Consider the following 25,198-nt stretch of genomic DNA (forward strand, 5'->3'; position numbering starts at 1 on the left):
TCTTGAAAAACTTGTCTGATTTTCCAGGAAGTATGTTGTTGCCATTGTCTCCATGTTCTCAGGTAATGTATATAAAATTAGTTCATGGTGACAAAAAGGACTCATGCCATTAAAAATGCACAGTTAAACATGATTATGTCCAGATCAAAAAGTCAGATCAAAATGTCTGAAATGACTGGAAATTTTGACCCATGAGCACATGGTTTCCCACACAGTGAACAGGATGGTGAGTGAGAAAATGTGACAAATAATGAAAACACTGAGTTTGTTTCATGTTTTTGACATTAAGAATGAACAGGTGATCTGTGGTTGGTTTTAGATTTTTCATTTTTGGAGAAAGAAAGCACAGGTGGCAGTGTGGGTTCGAGAACAGATGCATCCTGTTCCTGTGACTATAACCATGATAGATGCTTTACTTATAATAATCTTATACACTGACCTACAGTTTAAATGACATATTACACTGTTAGTAAGTGTATAAATGCGATTTATATTTGATTCATATATTATGTTTTACATTTTGTATATTACATGTGTATGATCAAAATATATTCTGGTGCATTTTAATTGCGTCTAATTTCTTTACTGCACAATACAATGGAATTCAACTCCATGGTCCTTGTAGGAAACAAAGACTACTTTATCACTAATTTAAAATAACTGCAGGTCTACACAGGTGAAGAATGAAGACTGAGTGAAGCAGAACGATGGACAAAATGTATCAGGAGAGTAAAAATGTAATAAATTATATTAATGGTCATTTACATGGAGGCTATTTGAAATGCAAATTTTCTTGCATAAAGTTTCAGTTCACAGTTTCTAATCTCTTCTCTCTCCAGCTGTGACTATCAGAGCCTGAAGCAACACACAGATACACACCGGAACACACACATTTTGAAGACGTGAGCTCAATCAAGCGTTCAAGTTTTCTGCTTTGTTAATCAAATCAGTTCAAGCTGTTCAGATTCAAGCCACAATGAGTTCATGATTAAATGTTACACAGGAATACACATGGGCAAGAATTCAACAAACAAGCTTTCACGAATAAAATAAAATATATGGATATAAAATATCACGTGCTCGCTGATGGACTGAGGAAAGGTTAAACTGGGAATTGATCTCGACACCATGGAAAGTCTTTCACTCTGTAAACGGTGGAGAAACTCTGCTTTCGGTGATCCACATGTGGTTCTTTCAAATTGTACAGTGTGAAGTTTAGTCAACAAAAAGTGTCATATTTCACTCATCATGTGAGAGGCAGGTGATGTACAAACGGCCAAGTGTACTTCACAATTTGAAGTAAGTGTGTGTGTGCTGTCAGCTCTGGACTGAGAGAATTGTCTGCGTGTTAATGTCATTTTCATGTTGATATTTTGTCAGACTAGCAGTCGTAGAGTCATTGACTATTACTGATCATCTCAGGTGATTAATAACACACTGTCATGATCTTTTATTTTGAGTTTCAAAAGTCTGAACAAAATGAACGTTAAATATCTTCCTGGGAAGTGAGACACATGGAGTTGTTGGAAGTGAAAAAGAATTTTGCATGTCTTATTCTCAGGGATGTACATGTGCGTCTGAATTTCATTTGATTCAATCATTTATTATATATATTTTGATTTGAAAGTTTGAGACATGTCTCCATCTTCTGGTGAAAAAGTGAATAATTAATCATCAAAACTCCACTGGCACTGCGGTGAACAAAAGATTTAACAAAAAACAAAACAAACGAAAAAAACACACGAATACAAATGTAATTCAAATTAAGGAAAGGATTTGAATATATGTCTATCAAGACTCAGAGGTAAAAAAGAAAAACAGCTGAAAAAAGCTCCAATTTCCATGATCAAACAACAAGTTCATTTTTTTCCTTCTTTATTTTCCTTTTACTCACTTGCATCTATCAATTTAGAGATTAAAAAGATTCATACAAGTACAACAATACAGCAATAAAGCATGACATAATGTAAGGATTAAACGCGAGTCTAAAAGACGCCCGAAAGAGCTGATCATGCCGTCTTCACTTTGACCAGAGTCATTGAACATCCATAGACGAGAGAGATGACAAAGAGGATGATGAAGGCACAGGCCATGTTCCAGGTTTCCTCAGCCTGATCCAGTGTGCTAGTTTCAGACTTGTTCTCATCAAAGTATATCGTCTCTTCAATAAATTCTGGAAGAAGAAAGGATGTGGAGTTATTTTGTCACTGAAGGAGAACCGAGAAGTAAAGAGCTGCTTCATGTCTCAACTTCATGAAATTAAGGGCAGAGTTTGTGCTTTTGCTCTCAGATGAAGTAAATGTATTTATACTGATTCGGATTGGTCAGGAGGTGTTGAGTCATTTGAAATTTGACTCATAGAAATCTGAGTAAACACCAAAGACGCTAGAATTCTTCAACAGAACTGTTTATGATACAGGATCGATACCAGGACTACGCTAATAGATTCCAGAAATAAATAAATAAATCACCTGTTTTGGAGATGCTGCGATTGATGGTGCCAGTGACGTGCCTGACATGGCATGTGTATGTGGCTCCAGGTGCCCATTCAGCGGCCTGGACATTCAGGTGGCTTTTAAGGCTGAATTTCCCATCAGGCCCTTTGGCAGAGCTGCTGGTGTTGTCCTCACGCTGTACGCTCACACTGTTCAGGAGCCAGGTGATGTTAATGGCTGACGGGCTGAAACCGTACACCAGACACACCAGCTCATCTCGACCCTGCAGCAGCTCCACAGAGGGAGGATGTTCGTTCACAGAGGCTGCAAGAAACACGCAAATAAATCAACAAAGAAAACAGCAAATCAACGAAACGAGCCGCTTCCACCAGAGACAGGACATGACACTTTACTGACCAGCTAATTCACAGGGACTTGGAGAAAATGGTTCACAAAACTGAAATAGTCAAGCTTCCTGGTTCATGGAAGGAGACGCCAGTGTCAGTGCTTTGGAACAGCCAGAGGTAAAGCTGTTGCTTTAAGTTGAAGGATGGATCTTATACTGTGTTTCAGAACTTTTCAGTAAAAAGCTGCAATTTCAAGAGAAAGTGAGAATACGACTGTTTATAGCTGTGGGTGAGAACTAACCTGTTATGCAGCCATTCCACAATATTTAATTTCACTACAAATGGATAAAGTATCACGGTAGTTTTTTTTTAATGAATAAATTGTCATTGTTGGCAAATTGCTGTACACTGTAAAAAATGATTTTGTGGGGTTGTATATTTTACTGATAAAAAATGATTATTTTTTCCACAAAAAAAAATAGGTAAGCAAAGGTAATCGATTGCAAGGGGTAGATCATACAGGCGCTACCTATTAATATAGAGTATAAACTTCTAATGGTGAGAAATGAGTAAACTACACCCAATTGAACTGATGAAAATGGATTAAATAATAATCAGAAATATTAGGCAGGAAATACTGTAACGCAATAGGTAGGGTATAACTACCTAAAATGACTAAAATATAGCCTACTCGATTCTACGCGCAATGATTCATGGGAGCATGCTCGTACCGTGCTCATGATTCAGCAGAAAACAGCACTCATGCATGCAGGGCTCCCAGAAGAAGAGACTGGAGCGAGTGTGCGTGTCTTCGTCTCGAAGGGAATTGCGAATTAACAGTTACAAGGACGCAAACAGTTGAGCAGGATTTATTTATTTATTTTTTTTTTTTTGTGTGTGTGTCAGTTGACCTGAATGTCTGGCAGAAAAGAGAACCATTTAAGAGATATGAACACATGTAGCATCACTCCACATTCTAAGTTATTCTGATTTATGTGAATACTGTCTAAACTTGTCTTAGGGGGAAGAGTGCTAAATATGTACAAGAATAACCTTTTCTTAAACTTTTATCTTGGCACTAACTGTTTTTTTGGGGAAGGTTTTTACCTTTGGTACAGCAGAGAGAGAGTGAACTGCTTTTACTCAGGTTAAGCTACACACAAACACAGATTTCTCTGGTCTTTTTTGAACACACACACACACACACACACACACACACACACACACACACACACACAGAGCTTGTGTTGTGTCAGTGGCTTAATCTGAATAATTGGTAAAACACACTGAGTGAGTGCTGCAGGTGTTCATATTTTTCTTAAATTGTTCTTAGTTATTCTCATTTGTATGAATACGTGTGCAAACTTCTCTAAGGGGAAAAACAGTTGTGTGGTGTATTTTTTTCTATTTTTGTAACAGCTTTTATTGTTTTTTATATCTACACTGTGCCCTCCACTCCTGTGTGTCTCATACATAAACAGTCTCACACAGGGATGGAGAACGGGGGGGGGCTTTTTCTCTAGTCTTGCCTTGTTCTCTGGTTGGTTAATAAAAATACCGAATTACAGTTGATTTCTTCTGTGTCTGTTAAATTATTTCATTCTGTTAAGATATGGCTAGTTAATAGGAATAAGAATAATATAAAAGTAAAAGAATCAGAATAAATAAAAAATAATAATAATAAATAAATAGCTATTTTAAAAGGCTTTATGAAATGAGTAAATGTTACCCCATTTTTATCAGTAACTGTTACTTTGATATACTCAGTAAGGCCAAGTGATTTTTTTTTTAGTATATCATAACTACTGGAATTGGTTAATCTTTACTGAAAATGTAGGGGTAAATAATACTCTATTTAAGTGAGTGTAAATACTTGCACTAATTTTATTGAGTAAATTCTATAGGTTGCTTTTTACAGTGTAATAAAAGAAGAATAAACATGACACTTTGAGACATGCTTTTATGATTTTCCTATCAGAGCACGCCTCCAAGTGTTATATTTTTGGAAAAAGCGGCATCGAAGCCCTCAACATGCTTTGGGAGTCTGATGTCAGGTGTGTGTGATAAATGAATGCAATGTGATATGGACTAAATCATATTTATGGCTGTTCACATTCATAAAAATAATGAATTTCAGAAACTGAGTCAAGCACAGAAATGGTTTTCTTCTCTTTTCACAGAAAACTCAATAAAATGGTTCCTTAAAGGTCAGTGTTTGTGAGCACTTGCCTCTGGTTTTTGAGATGTTGTGTTGCTGTGCGTTCTTGGAACAGAGATGTTTCACCTCACAGGAAACAGTTGTGTCTTTTTCCCACTCTGCAGCCGGAATGTTGAGAACACTTTGGACGCTCTGTGTTCCATTGCTGTGCTCTTTAGGAGTTTGTGTGGTCGCATTCTGAGAGTAATTGTCCTTTCCTACTTTCCAAATAATGGAGAAGTCCTTGAGCCTGCGGCCCAACAGCAGACAGGTGACGGGGACCAAATCCTTGGTTCTCATATCACTGATGGAGGGACCCAACAGGTAAACCTGTGCCATCGGAGCAGAAGCTGGAGTCACTGGAGATAAAGACATGATATTAGTCTAGAGACGGACGTCGACAAGATCTACATTTGGTATCAACATCATGAACTTTTTGGACACGTGGTCCTTTATTCGAATACCTGCACAGACACTGGTGCTCTTCTGAACAGGTTTGTGATCCTGATCGCTGACCTCACATGTAAATTCCCCTCCATTATTCCACTCCTGCTGTGGAAGCGATATCTCGCTGGACACTTTCACACGCCCGTCTGCTTGCACCGTTACTTCACGGAGATCATTCAGCACAGACTTGGGGAGCCATTTGATCTTTGGGTTAAGTCCAGTTCCAGAGCAAAGAAGTTTTTGTGTCTTCGATGCAGATTTATCCACAGTGGAAACAACTGAAAGTTCCACTGAAGGGTCACCTGGAGAGAGGAGATGCTCAAACATTTGAGCACAAACTGGAAGGATTTCATTTCTGGCTCCACTGATTTGTTCCTGTAAATATTACCGATATTCAAACAGTAAAGACATTGAGGTTGAAATATTTCTCACCAAAAATGTTTCCTGTAGAATTGGACTCCCACTTATTGGTACTGCTTTGCTGAATCTGACAGGTGTAACGTTGGTCTTTGGATCGTGTCGTTTTGGAAACAGTGAAACGTGCAGTCAGAGTGTCCTGACCTTTGGGCAGGTCCACATACTGAGTATCAGAGAGCTTGGCTTCATTGGCCTGGAGGGTGACGGCCAGCTCACCAGAGGGCAGATCTCTTGCGGCACACACCAGCACCGCGCTGTCTCCCTTCTCTCCGTCTGTAAGGATCCTCCTGATCACCACTGTTGGAGTTTTCTGCACAGGTTCTGAGGAACATCAGGGAAAGGTTTTTCATTTCACATTTTTGATGAAATTAAAATATTTTAAGTGACTTTTCCAAAGTGGAACCAGTTGAGGATGATCCCCATGTACCTAAATTCATGTATCTACTCTTTTAATCAATAATGTACTGTATGTGAGGCAACCTGGACAATTCCGTCACACATCAAGTTGTAAAGTGTTGCCTTTTGTATCTTGCTTCTTGCAATATAAATGAACATAAAGATTAGAAATACAAGTTTAAATTATATCCATTATATCCTTACCTGTAGTATCGATCGTCTCCTCTACTTTGTTGAAACATGGATGTTTAGCGATGCATGTGATTTTCTGCATGGTTTTCCAGTCTGCTGTAGAGATGGTCAGATTGCTGACTGTCTTGCCCAGTCTCATCGCTTCTGTGCTCGTCGTGTCCTTCTTTTCCTTTCCGTCTACAAGCCATGACACTTGGGTGTTGAACATAGTCTCAACAACACAGGAGACTGTTATTTCTGAATCTGTCAATACTGACACGAGACGAGGTTTCTCCAGACGTATCAGCGGTTTGGATGTCGGATGAGCTGCAATACATCAGCGCAAGATTGTTCACTTCAATTTTGAAATCATGGAAGATTTTTATTTTGCATTTTTATTTTGCATTTTTCTTCTGTGGAACTGACCTTTACATTTGCTCCATGTTTGTTTGAAGGTCTTGGAATTGTGTGTGGCCTGACAGGTGAACTCTGTCCCTTCATTCCATTGCCCTGTATTAATGCTGAGTTCACGGAGTGCAGCGAACATCTTTTCTCCTTTGCTGGAAGCTTCGAATACTTTCAGGGTCGATTTCCCTCGGAGTAGCTCCTCACCCTTGTACCACTCGACTTTCACTTCTTTTGGATGAAAACCATCCAACCAACAAAGCAGATGAACGATGTTGTCTGCTGTCGTGATGCTGATGGTGATGTTGGGCTCAGTCACAGGCTGAGCTATAAACAGCGAGATACAAGCAATTCAAGTGCATGACATTTATATTATTGATATATTTAGTGATGAGTCAAACTTCCTCAAAGTTTCTTCATCTTTCGTTGTGTATTAAAACACTGGCACAACAAATTTTTTCAGGAACTCAAACTGTAATTAGATTAGATTAGATTAGATTAGATTAGATTAGATTAGATTAGATTAGATTAGATTAGATTAGATTAGATTAGATTAGATTAGATTAGATTAGATTAGATTAGATTAGATTAGATTAGATTACATAGAACTTTATTGATCCCTTTGGTATGGTTTCCTCAGGGAAATTAAGATTCCAGCAGCATAATTACAGGATAAACAGAGAATAGAAAATGGAAAAAAAACCCTTCTAGATCTCATCTCATCTCATTATCTCTAGCCGCTTTATCCTGTTCTACAGGGTCGCAGGCAAGCTGGAGCCTATCCCAGCTGACTAAAGGCGAAAGGCGGGGTACACCCTGGACAAGTCGCCAGGTCATCACAGGGCTGACACACAGACACAGACAACCATTCACACTCACATTCACACCTACGGTCAATTTAGAGTCACCAGTTAACCTAACCTGCATGTCTTTGGACTGTGGGAGAAACCGGAGCACCTGGAGGAAACCCACGTGGACACGGGGAGAACATGCAAACTCCGCACAGAAAGGCCCTCGCCGGCCACGGGGCTTGAACCCGGACCTTCTTGCTGTGAGGTGACAACGCTAACCACTACACCACTGTGCCACCCAGCAGGAGAGATATTGCACTTTATATTGCACATTATATTGCACATTGTCCAGTATTGCTTATTGTTAGGCTAGGCTACTGCTCCTTCCCGTCATCTGTCCTCCTGTTACCCTTCCTCCCCCACAAGAGAGGAGTTGTACAGCCTGATGGCATGAGGGACAAAAGAGTTTTTAAGTCTGTTTGTCCTGTACTTGGGAAGGAGCATTCTGTCACTGAACAGGCTCCTCTGGTTGCTGATGATGGTGTGCAGAGGGTGACTGGCATCATCCATGATGTTCAATAGTTTGTCCATAGTCCTCTTCTCTGCCACTGTCACCAGAGAGTCCAGCTTCAAGCCGACCACAGAGCTGGCCCGCCTGATCAGTTTGTCCAGCCTGGATGTGTCCTTCTTGGATGTGCTGTCCCCCCAGCACACCACTGTGTAAAACAGGACACTGGTGACCACAAACTGATAGAACATCCACAGGAGTTTCCTGCAGATGTTAAAGGACCGCAGCCTCCTAAGGAAGTATAGCCTGCTCTGTCCTTTCCTGTATAAGTGATTGGTGTTGCAAGTCCAGTCCAGCTTGCTGTCCAGCCACAGCCCGAGGTACTTGTAGGAATCCACAGCCTCCACCTTGACTCCCTCGATCAGAACTGGTCGTGACCTTGGTCTGGACCTCCCAAAGTCAATGACCAGCTCCTTGGTCTTCGAGGTGTTGAGCTGCAGAATGTTCCTGTTGTACTACACAGCAAAGTCCCTCACCAGGTTCCTATACTCCTCCTTCCTGTCATCACTGATGCACCCAACGATGGCTGTATCATCGGTGAACTTCTGAATGTGACACAGCTCCGAGTTGGAGCAGAAGTCTGCGGTGTACAGGGTGAAGAGAAGAGGGGCCAGCACCGTGCCCTAGGGTGCTCCGGTGCTGCTAATCACAGTGTCAGACATGATGTCCTTCAGCCTGATGTACTGCGGCCTGTCGGTGAGGTAGCTGGAGATCCAGGTGACCAGGCAGGGGTCCACTCGCATCCTGTTTAGTTTGTCCTGAAGCAAAAGAGGCTGAATGGTGTTGAAGGCACTTGAGAAGTCCAAGAAGAGGATCCTCACTGTGCCATTTCCCTTATCCAGATGCGAGAGGGCTTGGTGTAGCAGGTAGAGGATGGTGTCTTCCACGCCAACACCTGCCCGGTACACAAACTACAAACAGTCCTGGGCATGTTGTTCCTGGGTTCTGAGGAGGCTGAGGAAGAGCTGCTCCCATGTCTTCATCAGATGTGAGGTGAGTACCACAGGTCGGAAGTCGTTCAGCTCGCTGGGCCGACTCTTTTTGGGAACTGGAACGATGCATGATGTCTTCCAGAGGGTGGGCACTCTCCCCAGCTGCAGGCTGAGGTTGAAGATGTATTGAAGTAGTTTACCCAGTTCAGCAGCGCAGGTCTTCAGTAGTCGGGGACACACCTTATCCGGGTCTGCTGCTTTCCTGGGGTGAAGCTTCCTTAGTTGACCTCTGACCTGGTCTGCAGTAATGCATGGAGGAGTCTGTGTTGGGGTGGGGGAGGAGGGGGCTGCTGCGATGACTGGGGGGAGGTGTGTTGAGGGAAGAAGGAGAGATGGCTGCAGTGGGGGGAGGGCGGGGGGGACTTGGGCTGGTTGAACCGGTTGAAGAAGTCATTCAACTCATTCACCCTCTCCACTGTCCCCTCAACGACTCTGGTCTTTGTATTGTGGCCTGTGATGGTTTTCACACCTTCCCAAACCTCCCTCATGCTGTTCTCCTTCAGCTTCTGCTCCACCTTTCTCCTGTAGCTGTCCTTAGCTTCCCTCACCCAGCGTTTCACCTCCTGCTGTGCTGCTTTCATCGCCTCCCTGTCCCTGCTCCTGAAGGCAGCCTTCTTCCTGTTGAGGACAGCTTTGACTTCCTGTGTTACCCATGGCTTGTTATTAGGGTAACACGGTACAGTCTTAGTGGGGGAAACCACGTCTGCACAGAAGTTGAGATAATCTGTCAGACAGCGTGTCAGCCCCTCTATGTCCTCACAGTGTGGGCGAAGCAGCACATCCCAGTCCATGATGTCATAGCAGTCTCTGAGGGCATCTTCCATTTCAGGGGCCCACCTCCTGATGGAGCTAGTTGTTGCAGACTGCCTTTGAACCAGGGGGGTGTACTTTGGCTGTGGATGAACCAGGTTGTGGTCAGACTTCCCTAGTGGGGGGAGGGGTGTGACTCTGTATGCATCCCTCACATTAGCATACAGCAAGTCAATTGTCCTATTGCTCCTTGTTGGACAGTCCACAACCTGGTAAAAAGCAGCCAAAGTAGAGTCCAAAGTAGCGTGATTAAAGTCCCCAGAAATGATCATAAATGCCTCAGGGTGCTGTGTCTGCCGCCTTGCTGTGACAGAGTGAATCCTCTCACATGCAGTGGCTGCATCAGCCCTCGGAGGGATATAAACACCGATGGTGATCATGTGACTGAACTCTCTCGGCAGATAATATGGCTGCAGGCAAACAGCTAGCAGCTCCAAGTCCGGGCAACATAAAACTGTCTTTACGGAGATATGTCCCGGGTTACACCAGCAGTTGTTCACATAAATGATGAGTCCCCCACCTTTCCCTTTCCCGCATGCTTTCGTGTCTCTGTCGGCTCTCACAGCAGTGAATCCCTGCAGGTCCACGTTAGCATCCCATACAAGGTGTGTTAGCCATGTCTCCGTAAAGATAAATAAGCTGCTCTCCCGATAAATATGCTGGTTGTTCAGTGCGGATAGCTCGTTGACCTTATTCGGCAGCGAGTTCACATTCCCCATGATAACGGAGGGAATGGATGGTTTGTAGCACCACCGATTGTCCGCTAGCCTAACCTTTTGCTTAGCTCCAGCTTTGCAGCCCCGGGGTTTCCTCCTGAGCTCCGCTGGGATGGGGTGTCATATTCCGGCTCGTCCCATTTTTTTCAGGGCCAGCAGCTCCTCTCTCGAATAAGCGAGAAAACTGGCTCCTGGTCGCATGTTAAAGTTAAAAATATCCATGTGATATAAGTAAAACACACTATGTCTTCGTAAGAAGAGCAGAAGAGTAAAAAAGGTGGAAAAAAATATTGGATAATAAACATAATGATGATGTCATAAGAAATATGACTGCATCCCATACACCACAAGGAACTCTGTTTGAAACACACCTGGCACAAATCAGAGAAGATGGCATTTCTGTTTGTTCTGTGGATAAATAATTGAAAGCTATATTATATATTTTTCAGCACTTTTTAAAACTCCTGGCCCATCAGATCATGAGTTTGGTGAGAGACGAGTGAGAAAAACATACTGAGCACAACGTGCCAGAGCCTCATTAGCGAATGAATATCAGCAGATTTACTGTCCGTTTCTGTTCAATCAAAAATATTTAATTTTCACTTCAATAATCTGACATTGCAAAAGAACAAAATCAAAACTTGGTAATTTTTTTGTTCTTGGAAATTCGCAACATCTTTTCTTTTAATTTTCTGCCCCCAAAGTTACAGCAAAGCCAAAGAACCTCATCACCAGAGTTAAAAGTTTGACCAGTGTTTATTTCATCTGCATGACTGATCATAATAAATCTCATCGACAGAGCAAGCGAGACTGGAAGCGAGGACTAGTTCATAAACAAGTTTTTTTTTTTTCCTTTTTCTTTTGACTCATTATATATCTGTGTTTATTTGGTTGTGTGTGTGAGTTTTTAAAAACACAACTCAATGGAACAACTAATGACAAATAACTCTGTGTTTAGGATAAAGTGTCGGATTTATCACAGTAATCACTCTGTGTGTGTTTGATCTCGCTCTCCTCTTAGTTTTTTGCATGATTAATTTAAAGAACAACATCAGTATAATTCTTTGTGTGTGTGTTTGACAGTGTGTGGTGTTTTGTGGTGTGGTTAGAGGAAGGAGAGCAGGACAGGCTTCAGCAAGCACAGCACCCAGTGGATGGAAGCAGCAGTGAGGCAACAAGCAGGCCAAAGTTAAACGGCACAATCTTCCGAATGAAGAAGTGAAATCATCTGTATCTCTGAGATGGAGTGAAACACACCTGCACAGGAAGAAGTGCAACGTTTGCATCCATTATTCAACCATTTACATGCCGTGTTTTGCCTCTTATCTAAAGAGTGTTTTTTATTTTCTTTGTTTGCTCAGTGACATGAAAAAGCCTTTGTAAAAATGCACAAGAAAGTTTTGCATCATAAAAGAATAAATCAGAGAACAAACACTTGGGCAGCACGGTGGTGTAGTGGTTAGCGCTGTTGCCTCACAGCAAGTAGGTCCGGGTTCGAGCCCCATGGCCGACGAGGGCCTTTCTGTGCGGAGTTTGCATGTTCTCCCCGTGTCCGTGTGGGTTTCCTGCGGGTGCTCCGGTTTCCCCCACAGTCCAAAGACATGCAGATTAGGTTAACTGGTGACTCTAATGGCCCTTTTTCAGCTCACTTCAGCCCGACACGGCTCGCGTTTCGACTATCTCAGAGCAGCACGACTCAGCTCGCTTCAGCCCTGCTTAGCACCCAAAACTCGCACCGTTTTGGAGTAGGGCTGAAGCGAGCCAAACCGAGCGGAGTGGGGCTAGGGGCGTGAGCAGACACTCCCCTGTACACTGATTGGTGAGGAGGAGTGTCCTCACATGCCCACACACGCCCCGCGAGCACACTGGGATCTGTAAACACCGTAAACCCGGAAGAAGAAGAATTACGAATTACGAGAATTTCTGAAGCCTTATGCGCCTCGCCTCATCTATACGCTCTTGCCAGTATCTGTTGGCGTTGTCGGTGACAACAAGCCACAGCACCGAGACCAGCAACACTAACGACTCCATGTCCTCCATGTTTATTGTTTACTATCCGGGTGGTGAGACTACCGCTTAAAAGATCACTGATGTCACTGTTTGCGCCGCCTAATGACATCACGTGACGTCCACCCACTTTCGCTAACTCCACCCAATGTGTCCACCCACTTCCAGCCAGCATGGTTCAGCGCAGTTGTAGTCGAAATGCAACTCCAACAGCCCCACTCGGCACGACTCAGCCCAACTCAGCACGGCACGGCTCAGCCCAACTCAGCTGCGTTTGTAGTGGAAAAGCGGCATAAATTAACAGTAGGTGTGAAAGTGAGTGTGAATGGTTGTCTGTGTCTATGTGTCAGCCCTGCGATGACCTGGCGACTTGTCCAGGGTGTACCCCGCCTCTCGCCCGTAGTCAGCTGGGATAGGCTCCAGCTTGCCTGCGACCCTGTAGAACAGGATAAAGCGGCTAGAGATAATGAGATGAGAACAAAACACTTTTACTCCATTTACAGAACAGAAACTGAAGGAAATACGATTGTCAATGAAACTGTTTAGAAAAATGAAGCCAATTAAAATAAACACTCGACTCATGGAAGGAGTCTCCAGTGTCAGTGCTTTGGAACAGCCAGAGGTAAAGCTGTTGCTTTAAGTTGAAGGATGGATGTTATACTGTGTTTCAAATGTTTTCAGTAAAAAGCTGCAACTTCAGGAGAAAGTGAGAATACGACTGTTTATAGCTGTGGCTGAGAACTAACCTGTTATGCAGCCATTCACACTATTTCATATCACTACAAATGGATAAAAATGTATCACGGTCGTTTTTTTAATGAATAAATTATCATTGTTGGCAAATTGCTGTGATAAAAGAAGAATAAACATGACAATTTGAGACATGCTTTTATGATTTTCCTATCAGAGCATGCCTCCAAGTGTTATATTTTTGGAAAAAGCGGCACCGAAGCCCTCAACATGCTTTGGAAGTCTGATGGCAGGTGTGTGTGATAAATGAATGCAATGTGAAATGTACTAAATCATATTCATGGCTGTTCATATTCATAAAAATAACGAATTTCAGAAACTGAGTCAAACACAGAAATGGTTTTCTTCTCTTTTCACAGAAAACTCAATAAAATGGTTCCTTAAAGGTCAGTGTTTGTGAGCACTTGCCTCTGGTTTTCGAGATGTCATGTTGCTGTGCGTTCTTGGAACAGAGGTGTTTCACCTCACAGGAAACAGTTGTGTCTTTTTCCCACTCTGCAGCCGGAACATTGAGAATACTTTGGATGCTCTGTGTTCCGTTGCTGTGCTCTTTAGGAGTTGGTGTGATCGCATTCTGAGAGTAATTGTCCTTTCCTACTTTCCAAATAATGGAGAAGTCCTTGAGCCTGCGGCCCAACAGCAGACAGGTGACGGGGACCAAATCCTTGGCTCTCGTATCACTTATGGAGGGACCCAACAGGTAAACCTGTGCCATCAGAGCAGAAGCTGGAGTCACTGGAGATAAAGATATGACATTAGTCCAGAGACGGAAGTCGGCAAGATCTACATTTGGTATCAACATCATGAACTTTTTGGACACGTGGTCCTTTATTCGAATACCTGCACAGACACTGGTGCTCTTCTGAACAGGTTTGTGATCCTGATCGCTGACCTCACACGTAAATTCCCCTCCATTATTCCACTCCTGCTGTGGAAGCGATATCTCGCTGGACACTTTCACACGCCCGTCTGCTTGCACCGTTACTTCACGGAGATCATTCAGCACAGATTTGGGGAGCCACTTGATCTTTGGGTTAAGTCCAGTTCCAGAGCAAAGAAGTTTTTGTGTCTTCGATGCAGATTTATCCACAGTGGAAACAACTGAAAGTTCCACTGAAGGGTCACCTGGAGAGAGGATCAAACATTTGAGCACAAACTGGAAGGATTTCATTTCTGGCTCCACTGATTTGTTCCTGTAAATATTACCGATATTCAAACAGTAAAGACATTGAGGTTGAAATATTTCTCACCAAAAATGTTTCCTGTAGAATTGGACTCCCACTTATTGGTACTGCTTTGCTGAATCTGACAGGTGTAACGTTGGTCTTTGGATTGTGTCGTTTTGGAAACAGTGAAACGTGCAGTCAGAGTGTCCTGGCCTTTGGGCAGGTCCACATACTGAGCATCAGAGAGCTTGGCTTCGTTGGCCTGGAGGGTGATGGCGAGCTCACCAGAGGGCAGATCTCTTGCGGCACACACCAGCACCGCGCTGTCTCCCTTCTCTCCGTCTGTAAGGATCCTCCTGATCACCACTGTCGGAGTTTTCTGCACAGGTTCTGAGGAACATCAGGGAAAGGTTTGTCCTTTCACATTTTCGATGAAATTAAAATATTTTAAGTGACTTTTCCAAAGTGGAACCAGTTGAGGATGATCCCCATGCATGGGCGCCACCAGGGGGGGAAAGGTCAGAACAATTCTAGGGGCCCAGCACTGCCATGGGGCCCTTTAAGGGGCTGATAATATGCTTTTGATGATTTTAATAAGACTTTTGAAATAACAACAATATTCCATCTGGTAAAATGAGCTAATTGAACAAGGTTGTCTATTTCTTGAGTTCTTCAACATATTGTCATTTAACCCTCCCCCTTTTGCGAAATGGTACGGTCCAGTTCTGGTAGAAGCGCGATGCGTTAAATCTGTGTGCTGATCAGTGCAACGCTACTTGCTGCTGTGTCGCGGTGCAGCAGCAGCCAGCCAGCAGTGGAGTGCGTACAGTCTATGATCGCTAAATATGAAGCGTGGCTGTCAAAAACGTAAAGAAAGGCAGATGAAAGCTGAGAGGGACCGGAGAGGCAGGCAACTGGTCACTCAGTTTTTCCCAAAGAAAGGTAGCTATCGCTCACATGTGTGTTCAAAATATTAGCGAATGGTAAATGAACAGTATGAACGTGGTTGGATTAGCCTATCAAGAGAACACTTTTACAGTTTGTACAGTGACTTTTGCCATTTTAATAACTGAGCTGACTTGTGTGATAAACAAGATGAAATATTACGTTATGCTGGTGCTAATAACTAGTGCTAATAACCAGTTTCATAACTAATGGGGTGCCCTAAATATGCAGATTCAGCCTCAGGGGGACCTCCGCCCTACCAAACCACTGAACCCCCCCTTTGGAGAAGGAGGTAAGCAGCAATACAACCCATAAATGCTTTAGGATTGAAGTTTTTAATAAGCGAGCGCCATATACAGTTTGCTAGATTAAAGTTTTGCTAATGTAACAAACGTTGCGTTGTGTTGTTCACCAGTCTTTTTATTCTGAAGAAATGAGACACAAATACACTGCTGAGGACGGGCTGCAAACGTCCAGTGGCATTGGCGCTTACATTTCCAAAACGAACTGAAAGAGGCCAGCGCCTCGTTCCCATAACTCCCTGCGCTCTTAAAGGGCCAGCGCAGAATTTCCCCACCACTACACACAATGGCAAGTGGAAAAAAATAAACCCGTTACACTAATAACGGACACCAGTCAAGTGTTTGACATGGTTACGTGTGTGGAATGTTCACATGTTCTAAACCATTGGTTTCAACCATTGGTTAATACATAAAATGTAATAAAGTCACAAACTCAAGGTCCATGAGCTATCAAAAGTCAAATAATGACAATAGTGCAATTGTGACGAGGGTGGGCAAAGTTGGGGGGCCCAAAATTCTAATCTTTCATGGGGCCCAAAATGTCTGGCGGCGCCCCTGTCCCCATGTATCTAAATTCATGTATCTACTCTTTTAATCACTAATGTACTGTATGTGAGGCAACCTGAACAATCCCGTCACACATCAAGTTGTAAAGTGTGGCCTTTTGTATCTTGCTTCTTGCAATATAAATGAACATATAGATTAGAAATACAAGTTTAAATTATATCCATTATATCCTTACCTGTAGTATCGATCGTCTCCTCTACTTTGTTGAAACATGGATGTTTAGCGATGCATGTGATTTTCTGCACGGTTTTCCAGTCTGCTGTAGAGATGGTCAGATTGCTGACCGTCTTGCCCAGTCTCGTCTCTTTTGTGCTCGTCTTGTCCTTCTTTTTCTTTCCGTCTACAAGCCATGACACTTGGGTGTTGAACATAGTCTCAACAACACAGGAGACTGTTATTTCTGAATCTGTCAATACTGACACGAGACGAGGTTTCTCCAGACGTATCAGCGGTTTGGATGTCGGATGAGCTGCAATACAGTATGTCAGCGCAAGATTGTTCACTTCAACTTGAACATCATGGAAGATTTTTATTTTGCATTTTCCTTCTGCGGAACTGACCTTTACACTTGCTCCATGTTTGTTTGAAGGTCTTGGAATTGTGTGTGGCCTGACAGGTGAACTCTGTCCCTTCGTTCCATTGCTCTGTATTAATGCTGAGTTCACAGAGTGCAGCAAACATCTTTTCTCCTTTGCTGGAAGCTTCGAATACTTTCAGGGTCGATTTCTCTCGGAGCAGCTCCTCACCCTTGTACCACTCAACATTCACTTTTTTTGGACGAAAACCATCCAACCAACAAAGCAGACGAACGATGTCGTCTGCTGTCGTGATGCTGATGGTGATGTTGGGCTCAGTCACAGGCTGAGCTATAAACAGCGAGATACAAGCAATTCAAGTGCATGACATTTATATTATTGATATATTTAGTGATGAGTCAAACTTCCTCAAAGTTTCTTCTTCTTTTGTTGTGTTAAAACACTGGCACAACAACACTTCATCAGGAACTCAAACTGTGATATTGGACAATAAACTTCATGATGATGATGTCATTAGAAATATGACTGCATCCCATACACCACAAGGAACTCTGTTTGAAAAGCACCTGGCACAAATCAGAGAAGATGGCACTTCTGTTTGTTCTATGGATAAATAACTGAAAGCTATATTATATTTTTCAGCACTTTTTAAAACTCCTGGCCCATCAGATCCTGGGTTTGGTGAGAGACGAGTGAGAAAAACATACTGAGCACAACGTGCCAGAGCCTCATTAGCGAATGAATATCAGCAGATTTACTGTCCGTTTCTGTTCAATCAAAAATATTTAATTTTCACTTCAATAATCTGACATTGCAAAAGAACAAAATCAAAACTTGGTATTTTTTTTTGTTCTTGGAAATTCGCAACATCCTTTCTTTTAATTTTCTGCCCCCAAAGTTGCAGCAAAGCCAAACAACCTCATCACCAGAGTTAAAAGTTCGACCAGTGTTTATTTCATCTGCATGACTGATCATAATAAATCTCATCGACAGAGCAAGCGAGACGAGTTTGTGAGATTGGAAGTGAGGATTAGTTCATAAGTGGTTTTTTTCCCCTTTTTCTTTTGACTCATTCTGTGTTTATTTGGTTGTGTGTGGGAGTTTTTAAAAACACAACTCAATGGAACAACTAATGACAAATAACTCTGTGAAGTGTCGGATTTATCACAGTAATCACTCTGTGTGTGTTTGATCTCGCTCTCCTCTTAGTTTTTTGCATGATTAATTTAAAGAACAACATCAGTATAATTCTTTGTGTGTGTGTTTGACAGTGTGTGGTGTTTTGTGGTGTGGTTAGAGGAAGGAGAGCAGGACAGGCTTCAGCGAGCACAGCAACCAGTGGATGGAAGTAGCAGTGAGACAACAAGCAGGCCAAAGATAAACGGCACAATCTTCCAAATGAAGAAGTGAAAATCATCTGTATCTCTGAGATGGAGTGAAACACACCTGCACAGGAAGAAGTGCAATGTTTGCATCCATTATTAGATCATTGACTTGCCGTGTTTTGCCTCTTATGTAAAGAGTGTTTTTTATTCTCTTCGTTTGCTCAGTGACATGAAAAAGCCTTTGTAAAAATGCACAAGACAGTTTCACTTCATAAAAGAATAAATCAGAGAACAAAACACTTTTACTCCATTTACAGAACAGAAACTGAAGGAAATACGATTGCCAGTGAAACAGTTTAGAAAAATGAAGCCGATTAAAATAAACACTCGACTTCAAGGTCAACAACGATTCAAATAAAGATGGAAAAAACAATGAGACTTTTAACTGCATATTTTTCAAAGACCTTTATTTGAGATTTGAGTAAAAGCATGAAAAAAGTCCAACATTTAAATGTCCAAAAGGTATTTACAGATATAAAATACGTGGAAAGTAGGCGAGTAGGCAACAGCAGAAAGTATCAGAACAGTATCATGAAGAAACAGAGAGAAAACCAAACTCGTTTCCACGCAGTTTCTGTCTTCATTTCACCTGAAATCACAATTTTAATCTGATTAGATCACAAAAGTACCATTCGTCATGTGGGACAGAAATATATTGTCTTTGTTCATTATGTAATGAAATCAAAGTATCCTGGATATTCATATCTCTCTCTCTCTCTCTCTCTCTCTCTCTCTCTCTCATTAGGGTGAATTCAAATACTAGTGCATCTCAAAAAATTAGAATATTGTAAAAAAGTTCAATATTTTCCATCAGTTATTTAAGAAAGTGAAAATGTTATATATTATAGACGCATTACACATAAACTAAAATGTTTCAAGCATTTTTCAATTTTAATTTTAATCAGTATGGCATACAGTACAAAAACATAAAAAAACATCTCAAAATATTAGAATATTTAATTTCGAGTTTGAGTAAAACGGTCTGAACACAGTGTATCTCTCGGTCTAGTTCAGTACACACAACCACAATCATGGGGAAGACTGTTGACTTGACTGTTGTCCAGAAGATGATCACTGATGCCCTCCACAAGGAGGGTAAGCCACAAAAGGTCATTGCTGAAAAGGGTGGCTGGAAAAGGTGCACAAGCAACAGGGATGGCCGCAGTCTTGAGAGGATTGTCAAGAAAAGTTGATTCAAGAACTTAGGAGAGCTTCACAAGGAGTGGACTGAGGCTGGTGTCAGTGTATCAAGACCCATCACAAACAGACATCTTCAAGAAAGGGGATACAACTTTTGCATTCCTAATATCAAGCTACTCCTGAGCCAGAGGCAATGTCAGAAGTGTCTTATCTGGGCTAAGGAGAGAAAGAAATGGACTGTTGCTCAGTGGTCCAAAGTCCTCTTTTCAGATGAAAGTACATTTTGCATTTAATTTGGAAATCATGGTTCTAGAGTCTGGAGGAAGAGTGGAGAGGCACAGAATCCAAGGTGTTTGAAGCCCAGTGTGAAGTTTCCACAGTCTGTGATGATTTGGGGTGCCATGCTATCTGCTGGTGTTGGTCCACTGTATTTTATCAAGTCCAAAGTCAACACAGCCATCTACCAGGAGATTTTAGAGCACGTCATGCTTCCATCTGCCAATGAGCTTTTTGGAGATGCTGATTTCCTTTTCCAGCAGGACTTAGCACCTACCCACAGTGCCAAAACTACTACCAAATGGCTTGCTGACCATGATATTACTGTGTTTGATTGGCCAGCCAACTTGCCTGACCTGAACCCCATAGAGAATCTATGGGGTATTGTCAAGAGGAAGATGAGAAACACCCGACCCAAAAATACAGATACGCTGAAGGCCACTATCAAAGCAACCTGGGCTTCAATAACACCTCAGCAGTGCCACAGACTGATCACCTCCATGCCACACCGCATTGATACAGTAATTCATGGTAAAGGAGCCTCAACCAAGTATCGAGTGTATAAATGAATATACTTTTCAGAAGTTGGTCATTTCTGTATTGTAAATGCTTTTTTGATCGATCTTAGGGAATATTCTAATAATTTGAGATACTGGATTTCTGATTTTCATGAGCTATAAGCCATAATCATCAAAATTAAAACAACAAAGGCTTTAAATATTTCACTTTACATGTAATGAATATAGAATATATGAAAGTTTACCTTTTTGAATTAAATTATGAAAAAAAGGAACTTTTTCATGGTATTCAAATTTGTTGAGATTCACTAGTATATTGGGACAGTTTCCACACCATTAATTGAAACAAAATCCCCAACACACGACACATTTCTGATATTTTCATAATGAGATGAGATGAGTTAACGTGTGTTTATAATATTCTAAAGAAGCTTCAGACATTTTTCCTTCATTCCCATTTTTATTCAGCACTTATTTTTATCCCCAGCAGACTGACTAAAAACATCAAGCCAACCATCCCATATTACAGGGACATGAACACAGCACAGTCTGGAAAATTATATAAATACAGAATATGAAGTAAAAAGATCTGCAGACTGCTTTTATTGATTTATTTGTTTGTCCCAGTCAACCTGAATTCACCCTGTTTGTTTCTTGGATCAGGTCTCACCTTGATAACAGTCACTCCGATGCTGTAGAAGAGGGTGATGAGGAAGAGGAACACAAACGTCAAGGCAGTGTTTACCATGCTGTCATCCTCCATATCTGTCTCATGGTAGAACATCTCGGTCAACCTCAGGCCATCTATTACTGTACACATACACACACACATTTGTACATGATGAGAATAAGAACAGAAAGCACATACGTATCAGTTTACAGATGATGTACACCACAACTTACACACTCTATACAGTGTAAAGGATTAAAAGTGGACTCGACATACTGAATATGAAGCATGGAATTTTCCAGTGCTAGTCTCATGCAACATGTTTTCCAACATTACATCAGCTTCGGCTCTCGTTAAATGGAAACGTTAACATTTAAAATGGCCAAAGTGGGTATATTTAATGTAATATCCTGACACTTATTTCATTTCATCCCACAGTGCTGTTGAATTCTCAACTCTGTTTGGTCAGATGATGTCGATTTGTTTCTATAACATCAGTTCTGGCTACAAGGTGCTTGTTCTAATATGTTGTTTTTCTGTAGTAACATGCACATGAATGGATTTTTAAAAAAGGGTTTGGACATGTCGATATGGTCATGTTTTCTGTCAGGAGACACTGATTGAATATTTATGGAAGGAGTCTTTAGCGTTCGTTTTTGTACATTCAGAAGTCAAGCTGTAATGTTCAGTTTTCTGACATGGGAATGTCTTTCGAATGGACGGCTTTGCACTTTGCAGTTTCTTGCTTTTGTGACAAGTCGCACTTTGAAGTCAGTTTTGTTCATCCCAAAACAACAGTTTTGTTGTTTTGGGATGTGCTTTACACATGATAACAAATACCCCCCACTGTCCACTTTATTAGGAACACCTGTACATTCCTGTAGTTATCTCAATCAGCCAATCATGTGGCAGCAGTGCAATGTATAAAATCCTGCAGATACAGGTCAAGAGCTTCAGTTAATGTTCGCATCAAACATCAGAAAGGGGGAAAAGTGTGACATCTGAGACTTTAATCGTGGCTTGGATGTTGGTACCACAAGTTTGAGTTTTTCATAAATTGCTGATCTCCTGGGATTTTCACAGAAACAGCCTGTAGAGTTTACACAGAATGATGAAAAAAACTAAAAACACTGAGCGAGCGACAGATCTGTGGGTGGAAACGCCTCGCTGATGAGAGAGATCAGAGGAAAATGGACAGATTGGTTCAAGCTGCCAGGAAGAACATAGTAACTCAAATAGTCACTCTACAACCGTGGTGAGCAGAAAAGCATCTCAGAACACACAACCCATCAAACCTTGAGGTGAATGAGCGACAAGAGCAGAAGGCCACATCAGCTTCCACTCCTGTCAACCAAGGAAAGGAATCTGAGGCCATCATGGACACAGACTAACCCTCTGTATGCATTGTGCTGCCTGCGACATGATTGGCTGATTAGATAACTGCATGAACGTGCAGGTGTACAGCTGTTCCTAATAAAGTGGACAGTGAAAGTATAACAACAAATAACTGCATTTTATTTCTTGACTAGGTTACCGAGGTGTGTTTAAAAAAAAAATCTTTCAATGGATTTCACATCTTTTGTAATTTATCTCATGATTGGGGAGAAAACTCGTGTTTCAATGGTTCCTGATCAAAGTGGTGTCACTGTTCAAAATCAGCAAAAGGTTCTCGAGCCAAAGTGCCTTCACAGGTTCTTGTTTGTGTTTCTCTCAAATTAAGATTGCGTATCTTGATTCGTCGATGTTTGAATGCATGGTATTATGAAAGCTACGCATGAAGGTTTGTTAATTGAAACCGGTGACCACCAACCTGTCAAGGAAAAGGGGAGAAAAAATTCTCCACATTATATGAAAGTCTGAATGTCTTGGCTTGTTGCAGATAAAACAGCATTAAACTCAATCGTTGCAGCATTTTGATTTACGGCCTAATCAAGGATATATTTACGAATAGTCATCAACACAGAGCAACAGAAAAGCTTGACAAATATTACAGAAAGCACACACACACACACACACACACACACACACACACACACATTGTCACAGAAAACTGCAACATTCTCTCTGATATTTAACAGAATGAATAGTTTATGAATGGATTTGTCTTTCTTAAATTTTATGAAACTACTTGAAATGATATTTGATGGACCTTTAAAGTCCATATTAATTATTTGCTTCTTTTTAATTGGAAATTTGAGCATTTTGGAAGATCCTGTCCAGTTTTAGGGAAAATGCAGTCCAACATGTCCCTTAACTAAAGACTGATGTGTTGAGAATATGATGAAGGAGGACTTTAAAACAGCTGTAACTAAAATGTCTTCAAACAAAGCCAGTCAAGGTGCAGCCATGGCATAAATTTACACAATCCACATTTAGGATGTGGTCGGATCATGATGTCTTCAGTTAGTGTAATATAATAACATCATATTTCCGTACTGCACAGGGTACATGCTGAAGGATTTTTTTATTGTCATTGTTTCAGTGTAATATTGCATCAGACATATTCCAAAGACCAAGGACACACAAGCATCAGACAGACTTCAGGACAATGACATTGCATTAATTAAAAAAAAAAAAAAGGACATGGAAGACGGGGCAAAAATAAACATAAAACAAGCATTAATAGCAGACAACACAGTTTCTAATACGTCTGGCAGGTCGGGGGAACATTCAGGTTGAGATTCACTAAGGTGGGTGGAGTCGCTTTGTTATTGATGGATCTGGATATGAGGCGCACAGAGTCCTCGATGGACTCGTGATAAACCCTGCAGCTGAACACAGCGCCACTCTCCCATTCTGTACTGCTGACAATCAGCTGGCTGTACACTGAAAACAGGTGGTCTCTCTCGAGAACCCGAGTGGTGTTGTGCTTATAGCCTTTCACATCGTCCACTTGATTATCGTCAATAAGCCAAGACACATACACCTCCTTAGGGTAGAAGTCTTTTACATAGCAAGTCAGGGTCACCGATTTGCCTGGTCTCTCTGGTGGAGGGAGCAAGTAAACCTTGGGGCAGTGTTTTTCGCCTACAAACATGAAATCACAGTTAAGGTCAGTTTCAGTGTTCAGGAACATTGGTCATGCGTGAACTCAAATCAGAATTTGGACACAATATCAATATTATTAGAGATCACCTCTGAGAATGCGTTTCTGCTTCCTAAAAGAAATTCCTCAGAGATTAATCAGACAAATTAAGAGCAAGAGTATATATATAAGTAATAAAAGCATTTCCTACCACTCGTTCTTTGGTAGACGACTGATTTATACTGCTGGATGAACGCTGAATTTTCCACCTCGCAGGTGAAATTGGTGCCTTTGCTCCAGTCATCGAAACTGATCGAGGTGATGAGTCTGACCTTGGAATCCGTTGAGACTTTTTTGACAGAAGAGAGCTCCTCACCCTCGTCATTAATCCATTTAATGCTCTTGAAACCCGAATCCAAGTCGGTCCTGCACTCGAGCTCGCCGGCGCGATCGAACAGTATGTCCCTGGTGGAAGGTGGGAAGATGATCACCTCGGGCTGCTTTGGAACTGGAACTGACACTGTAAAGAAGGTGTCGAATTTTTTTTTCATGAAACAAGCAAGTATTTGAATAAAAAAACAAACAGTGAATAGATTAATATATGGTACATTTTCAGATTCTACAAAGTTTTAATGCAGATTAAACAAAATAATCATAACTGATAAATAACTCAGTTTCCAATGACAGCATTTCACAAGTGCTTTGTAGTCTTTCCTTAAAAACAGTCTCTCATATTATGGTGTGAGAGTTCCATCAAGCTCAAACCCCGTCACAGGAAGTTTTCATTTAGTTCAGTAAAACTGACTGCTTCTTTAGAAGAAGTGAGTCATTCAGCTGTTTAGACAGGTTTCAAATTGGTAGGTAAAAGTCATCAAAGTAGGAGTAGAAGAATCGTATAACACGTACCATAATTCGCCTCTTCGGATCCTTTCCATTTCTTCTGCTGGAATTCGCACTTCACTGGAGATGATGAACCCGTCCATTCGTAGGCCCCGATTTCCAAAATACTTATGGCAGTGTAAGCACCTTTATCCTGGCTTAATATGGTGCCTTTGACCTTCGAACCGAGGTCCCGGTTTTCAAGAGTCCACTTAAACGTGTGTGATTTAGGCGAAAAATGTGCAGCTAAGCAGATGAAGGTAGCTGTTCCATTGTCTAGTTCTTTTTGGGTGGGAGTTGTTAGAAGCAGAGATGTAGGGGGGTGCTCGATCACACCTGC

The 25,198-nt window shown here is 41.7% G+C and overlaps 1 protein-coding gene and 1 long non-coding RNA gene across 2 annotated transcripts in view; both read right to left on the reverse strand.

Moving 5' to 3' along the window:
- Nucleotides 1-1,858: 1,858 nt before the first annotated feature.
- The window catches only part of LOC132869387 (uncharacterized), an 86,286-nt gene continuing 62,946 nt past the window's right edge, over nucleotides 1,859-25,198 (reverse strand). Inside the window, exons 6-17 of the mRNA XM_060902724.1 lie at nucleotides 16,990-17,295; nucleotides 16,605-16,898; nucleotides 14,700-15,005; nucleotides 14,290-14,574; nucleotides 13,858-14,184; nucleotides 6,837-7,142; nucleotides 6,444-6,737; nucleotides 5,859-6,164; nucleotides 5,444-5,728; nucleotides 5,012-5,338; nucleotides 2,472-2,759; nucleotides 1,859-2,173 (exon numbers count right to left, since the gene is read on the reverse strand). Coding sequence (XP_060758707.1) covers nucleotides 2,010-2,173; nucleotides 2,472-2,759; nucleotides 5,012-5,338; nucleotides 5,444-5,728; nucleotides 5,859-6,164; nucleotides 6,444-6,737; nucleotides 6,837-7,142; nucleotides 13,858-14,184; nucleotides 14,290-14,574; nucleotides 14,700-15,005; nucleotides 16,605-16,898; nucleotides 16,990-17,295 — 3,488 coding nt within the window. The 3' untranslated portion in view covers nucleotides 1,859-2,009. The remainder of the gene's footprint in view (nucleotides 2,174-2,471; nucleotides 2,760-5,011; nucleotides 5,339-5,443; nucleotides 5,729-5,858; nucleotides 6,165-6,443; nucleotides 6,738-6,836; nucleotides 7,143-13,857; nucleotides 14,185-14,289; nucleotides 14,575-14,699; nucleotides 15,006-16,604; nucleotides 16,899-16,989; nucleotides 17,296-25,198) is intronic.
- LOC132868325 (uncharacterized) lies at nucleotides 18,741-22,902 on the reverse strand. The gene is made up of 2 exons (XR_009650825.1): nucleotides 20,955-22,902; nucleotides 18,741-18,939 (listed from the first exon to the last, which is right to left on the reverse strand). It is a non-coding gene; the product is annotated as an uncharacterized LOC132868325 (long non-coding RNA).

This window comes from Neoarius graeffei, chromosome 20, assembly GCF_027579695.1.
Source record: "Neoarius graeffei isolate fNeoGra1 chromosome 20, fNeoGra1.pri, whole genome shotgun sequence".
NCBI classification, from domain to species: domain Eukaryota; kingdom Metazoa; phylum Chordata; class Actinopteri; order Siluriformes; family Ariidae; genus Neoarius; species Neoarius graeffei.